This window comes from Micromesistius poutassou (genome assembly GCF_964030765.1).
Source record: "Micromesistius poutassou genome assembly, contig: SCAFFOLD_5477, whole genome shotgun sequence".
NCBI classification, from domain to species: Eukaryota; Metazoa; Chordata; class Actinopteri; order Gadiformes; family Gadidae; genus Micromesistius; species Micromesistius poutassou.
This window is the reverse complement of record NW_028179155.1, coordinates 653-11031: the sequence shown is the minus strand read 5'-3', so window position 1 is coordinate 11031 and position 10379 is coordinate 653. Positions and strand designations below refer to the sequence as shown.

Genomic DNA, 10379 nt, shown 5'->3' with positions numbered 1-10379 from the left:
GCGACCTCTATTGTCCAATAATAGCATCATATGGATTGTGTATATGTACATATAAATGTATTTCACTTCCTGTATGCTTTGAGCATACAACGTTGAAGTCAAGTATTAAAATGTTTATTCCGATTTTGTATGATCCTGCTAGGCTTATGTGAGGCAGTGCTTAAACTTAATAGACTAAAGTGTGCTAAAATTAGGCCTACAGTTCCACTTTGATATTTTCTTTTCTGAATGCTGATCTTGCAAGCCAGGTTTTTTCTTTTTTAAACTGCATTTATTTATTATGTATTAAGACAGTAAAGAGCGGAAGGGGGGTTACCTCAAGGTCATCCCTAAGAAGTCATGACAAACAAAGCAAGCCCGTTAAAAAACAGTTTGTCATAAAAAGGACAGAAAACCAAATCATTTCCCGTTAAAGTACAAGACGGAAGTCTTCCAAGGACAATTAGGTATAGCTGTGTGGGATCCACACAGGATGGATTTAGTAAAGGGAATGACAGAAGGGAGGGAAGACCAACGTGTTCCCATTAGCTTTTAAACGTAAAGGACTTGGTGTCAGCGATTCCGTCGTCCATCAGAGCATTGAATCCTGTCTTCAACTCAGTAGCCACCTGTAAGGGGACGTCAAAACACGTTATGCATGGTAAATGGACTGCATTTACGCAGCGCTTTTTTAGCCAGTGACCACTCAAAGCACTTTGCAGTATTGTCTAACATTCACCCATTCACACACCGACGGCGGTGTCAACCATGCAAGGCGACAGCCAGCTGGTCGGGAGCAGTAAGGGTGAGGTGTCTTGCTCACGGACACCTTGATACTCACGCTGTGAGAAGCCGGAGATCTAACTAGCAACCTTCTGGTTACCAGCCAACACGCTCCTCCTCCTGAGCCACATGCCGCCCGTTAGACACAGAAGCCATGAATCTGTTGCTCTACCGACCACCTTGTTTGATTGACGTTGATTTTCTGCCTGTTTGTGTCATATCTGTGTTTTACTCACGGCACTGGTAGAGTTTATTGAGTCGTTTGATGTCATTGCTGCTCATCTTGGTGCCTCTTCCGATGTCTGCCTTGCAGTTAGGGATGGGGATGATGGTGGGCAGACCGTTCTGCTTGGAGAATGCGTATCTATGGCAGAAGATGAACACAAAGATGTAGTAACATACGGGCCTGGGATTATACATTCAAATAGCATTAACAATAAACATATAACTGATACAGTGAAATAGTATTACGTATAGGGGTGGGAATCACAGGGTACCTCACGATAACGATACCATATGCGACACATGGCCTGTGATAGGCCTACTGATAATAGCGTGATACAGCGATTCTGAAATAATCAATATATTGTTAGGCAAATCCTATAACGAAACATCACGATATATGTCTGACGATGAATACAAAATGACTGTGAAAAGGTAAAGTGCTGAATTTCGGTCTTTATTCACGGTCCAAACTGAGTTTTTCAGTTACTCGTCTTTGGTTGGTTAACTTCCATTCAAGTTTCCTTCATTCATGTGTTGAGCGCAACCTCGAGGAGCAGGGGAATCTGTTCAGAGCGCCTTATTTTATTAATTAAAATATCGATATTTGGGGTGATATTTCCTGTCTTAATCTGCTGGGATAAAGCATAAAAATGCAAAATAAATTCTTAAAAAATATAGAATAATATAAACATATTGTTTTTAATAGAAAAATATGATATTGATATTTGGCGTCAGTGTAGGCCTATTAATTCTCGTATTTTGCACTAAGAAGGGCGACAAATTATATCCCTGTATTGATTTTTTGTCCCACCCCTAATTACGTATGCACATGAAGACACGCAGGCACACACACTGACCTGCTGTAGTGCATGATGGAGTTGTAGTCGTACGGAGTGCCCAGGTTGTTGGTCTTGACCTTGTTGAAGTTGTTCAGGTTTCCTGTTGAGAACGAGAGATCGTTGTATACATACAATTACTGCTTACCTTCTTAATAACAACTAATAATAACTAACTCTTAATATTAACCCAAGCAGTGGCTAGGGTGAGCGAACCTGGCTTGATGTTGTTGGTCAAGATATGGACGTGGTCGTCTCTGTCGGAGCGCGCCTGCTCGTGGTGGAAGCCCAGGGCGTGTAGGATCTCATGCTGGATCACTCCAGGGTGAACACACTTATGCTGCTCGATGGAGATCCTTTGACCTCCTCCCTGGCGACCTATATAGGACGAGCACCTGTCACACACACACACACACACACACACACACACACACACACACACACACACACACACACACACACACACACACCCCCCCACACACACACACACACACAAATTAACACATAAAGGCACACACACACACACACACACATACACATTAACACATACAGGCACACACACACACACACACACACACACACACACACACACACACACACACACACACACAAACACACACACAAGCACACACACAGGCGCACACACAGGCTCACACACATACACACAGGCACACAAACACAATCAAACAAATATACACAGACACGCAAAAAACCACAGGTGCACAAACACACACACAGGTACATACACACACACACACACACACACACACACAGGCACATAGTCACACACACACACACACACACACACACACACACACACACACACACACACACACACACACACACACACACACACACACAGGCACACACAGAGAACATCAGAATTAACAGACGAAAGATGGTGGAGTAGAATGTGTGTGTGCAGCCGTGAGAGCTTGTACCCTTTGGAAGGAATGAAGGAGAGATAGTCCTGTTGACTCCCCCTCCAGACGAAGCGAATACAGGAGACTTTGTGGAACTCCACCACACTCTGGATGAGGACATTTCGCTCTTCCCTGCCTTTAGACACACAGAGGATGGGATCGGAGGAAGCTCCAACGGTCGTTGAACATGTCCCCGTAGAGAATCAACTGTTGCAACAGTTTGCTGATAAAATGGGCACACACACACACACACACACACACACACACACACACACACACACACATACACACACACACACACACACACACATATATATACCCCCCCCCCCCACACACACACAAACACACACACACACACAGGCAGATATTCAGTGACTTACTGTAGTTTGAGGAGATTTCAATAGGCACGTTGACATAGCCTGTGGAGTTGTTTGGCCAGGTGCAGCCCCGGGCCGTGCAGGGAGATGCGTTCCGCTTCAACGGCGTGGCGATGTCCCCATTTGTGATGTATGTTCCTCCCCTCAAATGTGCTGTAGGAACACATATTTACATTTATCGACGAAGGACGATGGTTATCCATGTTTGATTCCCGTGGGATGGCCCTACACACACGTACCCAGCCCAGCGTTCGCAGCCTCGATGTAGTCCGTGGCCCCCTTGGGTGCCTCAGTCCCAGCCTTGTTGCTATCTGCAAACACATTGAGGAGGTGTTGTCTGACACTCATTGTCTGTAGCTTGTTTAAAGACATGTGCGTTGTGTTCGTATTACAGAGGGAGCCACAGAGCGGTACAGAGCAGTATGGGGGTCACGGTGTTGTGTGCCCGTGGGCCACACGTTGACGCACCTATGCCCTAAACTTCCCCATGTCCAATCAAGGGTAGGACATCCGCTTTTAATCCAGACAATATATGAACTCTGTTGAATTGCTTAACTGTTGTAACTGCTGATCTGCTGTTTCTAAAATGTTGTAACTGCTGATCTGCTGTTTCAACGCTAAGTATACCGACTGCCTCGAAGAAAACAGGATCAATTGTGCCCATCTGCCCATGGAAAAAACCGGACTTTCAGCGACACTACCATATATGAGCAGGACTTCCTCATAGAGGAAGACTGGCTCCCCAGTAGGGGCCCAACCGACAGCCCACAGCTCTCCCAGCCTTCGCACGATAGGTAAGTGGTGTATAACACAAACGGGGTTGATGGTGACTCAGACTGGTCCGGAGAGTGAGGCAATATAAAGAGGTTCAGAATTGTTCCCCGCTTCGTGGCCCACAGGGACTGAGGTGGTAAGAAACACCCCAGAGTTCGATCGTGTGTAGCCTAAATTTAGCTTAACCTCGTAGGGGCTTAAAACGAGTGACCTGTGTTGGACACATAGACCAGAGTCTTCCTCTACCGAGCTTAGCCAAGGATCTCTGACACGTACAAGGAGGGCCAGCACAGGTTAAGCCCCGGGGCCGAAGAGAAACCAGTATAGGGTACCCTCCTCCTAGACGTCAGGAGAGGTCTTCCCACCTAGTGCGACTGAAGGTTCTCCCACAGCCCTCATGCTATAAAAACCCATTATAGGCAAAACACTCGACAACGGCCAGTGTGTCGTGGCTACAGAACAACTCACCCAGTTTTTTTTCAGCATCCTTCCCTGATGTGCTGTGTCTTTTGCCCTGCAGGGAAAGAAACACATAAACACATGTATAATTTTGAGCATGTGTTTGTGTGTGTGTGTGTGTGTCTGTGTGTGTGTGTGTGTGTGTGTGTGTGTGTGTGTGTGTGTGTGTGTGCATGTATGTCTACACACAACAATGTTCACCTGTTTGCTATTAATGCGTGAAAGGGAAACAAAAGAGGGAGCGACACAGAGAGAAACAGAGAGAGAGGGAGATAGAGAGAGAGAGAGAGAGACAGAGAGATCAGGGAGAGAGAGACAGAGACAGAGAGGGTCTTACCGAAGGAAGGGAGAAGACAGCGCTGGAAGTCACAGAGAGGACGAGGATGAGAGCCACGAAGGAATTCATGATGAACCCTTGCTCCAATCACTCGATCTTATCTTCTTTTTCGGTCCAAGGATCTGAACAGATTCGTTGAAATCAAAGGAAGAAAGAAACAGATAAGCACAGCTGTAGTGTCAGCGTCCGAGGGGGGGACAGCGTAAGGATAAGGATAAGGATGTCCCCTTACCTCTTCAGGAGAGTTGAAGGCTGCACACAGAAGCGTCTTGTCCTCTTCTTTTATAGACCTCTGATGACTTCTGAAAAGTCCTCCTCAGTTGTATTAGTGAATGCTTAGTGGGTGTAAGATGACAAGATCTGTGTTGAATCTGAGCCAAAAGTGTCTAAACAATTAAAAATAAATGATGACCTAATGATGACCAAAACCAGTAGGGTCAGTAGTGGGAAATTAAGAAAATTTCTGCTGCATTTGTGGAAGCTCTCCGCGGTGAAGCTCATTTTCGTGAGAAAATTGCATCAGAAAATTGTCAGTTTATGTATATGTTCCTTTTCAAGGAAATGCTCTGTCATACCAACTAGCTGTCTTTTCTAGTAACTTGACCAGTGTCCTCTCAATGGCCAGCAGAGCTGCTTAAATGGCCTTGGCCCATTGTGTTATCGGTGTAGGACTTGAGCCGCTTTAAACAGGAGAAGCTCCTTTATACACCTGCACATGTAGCTCAAATTGTTGCCACTAATGAGAACAGCTTGTAAAGCTGAGGCATTGCACTGTCCAACTCCATGTCTTTAAGGAACACTAAGAAATCACACAGCTTTCCCTGCTTTGTCACCCTGCAAGTCCTGATCTGAATACAGGACTTGAAGTTCAGACCTCAGGCTCCCTGAATCAAAGTGATGGTGATGAACTACCAAAACAATATGAAACTTGAACAAGGAAATGTGGGAATTATGTTAAACTGAAGCAAGGAATTGTGTGAATAAGTGTATGAAATGTACGATGAAAAGTGTCTATCAATTTCGCCAAGCAAATATCAAGAAATAGGTTGCAGTTTCGACTCGCTTGCAAAATCCGCGATGTGACAATTTTCTGATGCAATTTTCTCACGAAAATGAGCTTCCCCTCTTTGAAAGACCAGCAGCCGCCACTGAAATGCACACACACATACACACAAATGCATGCATGCACACAAATGCGCGCACACACACACACACACACACACACACACACACACACACACACACACACACACACACACAAACAAATGCACACACGCACACACACGCACACACACACACACACACACACACACACACACACACACACACACACACATACTGTGGCAACCCGGCCCGAACACAGCGGCCCTTGAAGCCCAGGGGGCAGGTGATACAGGGGGTCTACCACCCTTTTCCCCTAGAGGGCGCTGGGGACCGTAGTAGCGCTGCAACACTCAGGGCGATGGGAAACACCTGTGCAGGAGGAAGGAGATCAAAGGCAGGTGAGGTGCATAAAAGCAGAGTGGATGCTCTGTCTAAAGGGGGACATGTGGTTGCAGTGCGAGGAGACAGACCGGACTGAGATTCCTGGCCAGGACGAGCCAGTCCCTGACCGAGACTGACCCGCGGAGACAGCCGGCGTATCGGGACGGCCCGCCGCGCACAAGGACCGAGAGGGACCGTGAGAAAGGACCGGGAAACCCGCTGAGGCTCACGGAGCACGGATTTTCAGTTATAGTTTTTTCTACGATGTGAGATGTCCACCCAGTTATGATTTGGATTAAATAAATGCGCCAATTTTTCGGTTTTTCCGCTGAGAGACGTATTGATTGGGGGGAGACGGAACATTACGGAACCGGGTTACCAGAATACACACACAAGAACACACATGTGAAACATGCATGATGTAACGTGGTGACCAAATTAGCTCATTAAGCAGCATGGTGTTGAACTGGTTTAGAGAGTAAAATATCTGAGTTTTAAACTTTGAATTTAATTTAATTTGTCTTTGAAGATATGACCCCCCCCCCCCCAAAATATCATAGCATAGCTTACGGCCAGTGACGGACTGGACGGTCTGGTATTTGGGTAGGCAGTTTGGCCGTTTGGCCTCTCGTGGGCCGGTCGGGCCGGCCAATCACGGAGCGGCATGCTTGTTGGGATCGTGCGGCCCCACCGTCGCGACGGCGGCCCCGCATTATCTATCTCACCCCCCCCCCCCCCCCCCCCCCCCGAGTAGACAGACATGTTTCATGAGGGAGATTCTGAGGTAAAAAAAACAACCTGAAAGCCAGAAATTTGAAAATCATCAACAAATAAAACGTCCCCTTCGTAGAAGCAGATATCCTCACAGCTCATTACAATCGCTCATAATTGACAGATGGCTCTGTCACTTTATAACAAACGACAATCAGATAATAACTCTGAGTTGGCAGCGACGGACCTGCAGAACTACAGGTAGGCCTTCTAAATACGACGTATGATGGGGTAGTGGCAGTTGCCTATATCCTCACATAGATCTTAGAGTAGCCTACTGCAGATTTTACAAACGACCTGTTTTACCTGATTTTTACGTGGCTTATAAATAAGCATTCCAATTCAAACCTTAATGATATTTATGTCATATTTTAATCATTTTTAGTGATTAAAATTGTTAAATCCCTTGTAGATCAGTACTTTGGAACATCATTTTCTGATTCTTAAGTAGGTCATAGTATCTGTGCGATGTTGGTTAGTTTATGGGTGGGTTGTTGTGCATTTTCTCTATTTTCTATTGTCTAGCTTTCAGAAGTGAAAAAAAGACAGTTGGCTTTTTCTTTATTTCTTTTTTTTTTAATTTTCCAAGTACCCCCTGCAGTACTCCAAAGTACCCCTAGGGGTACGCATACTCCCGTTTGAGAACCACTGAAACGGGGGTACACAGTTGATTATACTTCATAAAACGGGTGGCTTAAATCAAGCGATCTGATTGGTTCCCAACTGTTGTATATTGAGTGTATACACACAGCTATGACGCCCGTTCAGTTTACAGAGTTCAGTATCACTCCGCACCTTGAACTGTTGTTTATTTATATATAAAAGCAATAGCATAGTTCACTGAAGCCTAAAAATATGTTGATTGCTGGAGAGGGTGGAAATGTTGTAAAGCAATAGGCACACGGTAAGTGAACTCGATAGTAGGCAAAATTGCTGGCGAACCGAGCTACCGTCTCTAGCCTAGCCTTCTTTCTGAAGGACGCTACAGTGTGTTGCATAGCAACCGCCGTACACTTTGCAGGCAGCCAGGAGGGACTACTTTTTTGTATTTGTTAAAAAAAAATCCTTTTCCGACTTTCTCGCTTTTTCAAAATTGAGGGCGTCTATGACTTTCATTTCGCCATACCTACGTAACCATTTGCGTGTCGGGACGGACAACGCCCCTTAACTGTGGTATAATGAGAACATACCACAGCCTGTCGTGATCTATTGCTTAACTATACTATAGAGTATAATCAACTGTTGCAACAGTTTGCTGATAAAATGGGCACACACACACACACACACACACACACACACACACACACACACACACACACAGTGACTTACTGTATCTTGAGGAGATTTCAACAGGCACGTAGACATAGGCTCTGCTCTTTGGCCAGGTGCAGCCCCGGGCCGTGCAGGGAACTGCGTTGCGCTTGGACGGCATGGCGATGTCTCCATTTGTGATGTGCGGTCCTCCCCTCAAATGTGCTGTAGGAACACATATTTACATTTATCGACCACACATCACGAGGACCGGACGAGGAAGAAGGACGATGGTGATCCATGTTTGATTCCCGTGGGATGGCCCTACACACACGTACCCAGCCCGGCGTTCGCAGCCTCGATGTAGTCCGTGGCCCCCTTGGGTGCCTCACTCCCAGCCTTGTTGCTATCTGCAAACACATTGAGGAGGTGTTGTCTGACATACATTGTCTGTGGCTTGTTTAAAGACATGTGTGTTGTGTTCGTATTACAGAGGGAGCCACAGACAGAGCGGTACAGAGCAGTATGGGGGTCACAGCCAGCGTGTTGTGGCTACAGAACAACTCACCCAGTTTCTTTTCAGCATCCTTCCCTGATGTGCTGTTTCTTTCGCCCTGCAGGGAAAGAAACACATAAACGCATGTATAATTTTGAGCGTGTGTGAGGGAGCGACATAGAGAGAAACCGAGGGAGAGAGAGAGAGACAGAGAGATCGAGAGGGAGAGAGAGAGAGAGAGAGAGAGAGACAGAGAAATGGAGGTAGAGAAAGAGACAAAGACAGAGAAACAAAGACAGAGAGGGTCTTACCGAAGGAAGGGCGAAGACAGCGCTGGAAGTCAGAGAGAGGACGAGGATGAGAGCCACGAAGGAATTCATGATGAACCCTTGCGCCAATCACTCGATCTTATCTTCTTTTTCGGTCCAAGGATCTGAACAGATTTGCTGAAATCAAAGGAAGAAAGAAGCAGATAAGCACAGCTGTAGTGTCAGCGTCCGAGGGGGGGACAGCGTAAGGATAAGGATGTCCCCTTACCTCTTCAGGAGAGTTGAAGGCTGCACACAGAAACGTCTTGTCCTCTTCTTTTATAGACGCCATGGGTGGACCTCTGATGACTTCTGAAAAGTCCTCCTCTGTTGTATTAGTGAATGCTTAGTGGGTGTAAGATGACAAGAACTGTGTTGAATCTGAGCCAAAAGTGTCTAAACAAATGAACAAATAAACACAATGATGAAAACATGATGATCTGTCGAACCAGTAGGGTCAGTAGCGCGAAATTAAGAACATTTCTGAGCCACATTACAGAGTCGCATTTGCACACACACACACACACACACACACACACACACACACACACACATACACACACGCACATACGATACGATACAATACAAATTATTTATTTTATTAATTTGAAATTTAGAAATTTGTTGAATACATACATACATACAAATGCACACACACATAGACACAAATGCATGCATGCACACAAATGTGCACACACACACAAACAAATGCACACACGCACACACACACACACATACACATACAAGAACACACACATTTCACTTAAGCTGTGGGCAGCTTAAGTGAAATATGCATTATCTAACGTGGTGACCAAATTAGCTCATTAAGAAGCATGGTGTTGAACTGGTTTAGAGAGTAAAATATCTGAGTTTTAAACTTTGAATTTAATTTAATTTGTCTTTGAAGATATGACCCCCCAAAATATCACAGCATAGCTCACGGCTATTCATAGAAAAATCATAATAATAATTCATAGACAACCTTTCATGGGGGAGATTCTGAGGTAAAAAAAAACCTGAAAGCCTTCATCCATTCAAAGATGCTGTAAGCAAGAGAGCAGAAATTAGAAAATCATCAACAAATAAAACTTCCCTTTCGAAGGTACAGTAAACTAGAAGCAGATATCCTCACAGCTCATTACAATCGCTCATAATTGACAGATGGCTCTGTCGCTTTATAACAAACGACAATCAGATAATAACTCTGAGTTGGCAATGCCGGGACCTTTACCTGCAGGACTACAGGTAGGCCTTCTGAATATGACGTATGATGGGGTAGTGGCAGTTGCCTATCCTCACATAGATCTTAGAGTACTGCAGATTTTACAAACGACCCGTTTAACCTGATTTTTACGTGGCTTATAAATAAGCATTC

At 45.3% G+C, this 10379-nt stretch overlaps 1 protein-coding gene across 1 annotated transcript; it reads right to left on the bottom strand.

Moving 5' to 3' along the window:
- Positions 1–597: 597 nt before the first annotated feature.
- On the bottom strand, positions 598–9296 carry LOC311373070 (hatching enzyme 1.2-like; the record flags this gene model as incomplete). Its single annotated transcript, XM_084489921.1, has 9 exons — positions 598–608; positions 999–1126; positions 1845–1926; positions 2040–2218; positions 2765–2878; positions 8275–8425; positions 8539–8610; positions 8718–8814; positions 9234–9296. 9 exons carry the CDS (start codon positions 9294–9296, stop codon positions 598–600), a joined length of 897 nt encoding a protein of 298 aa, XP_084346047.1.
- Positions 9297–10379: the final 1083 nt, after the last annotated feature.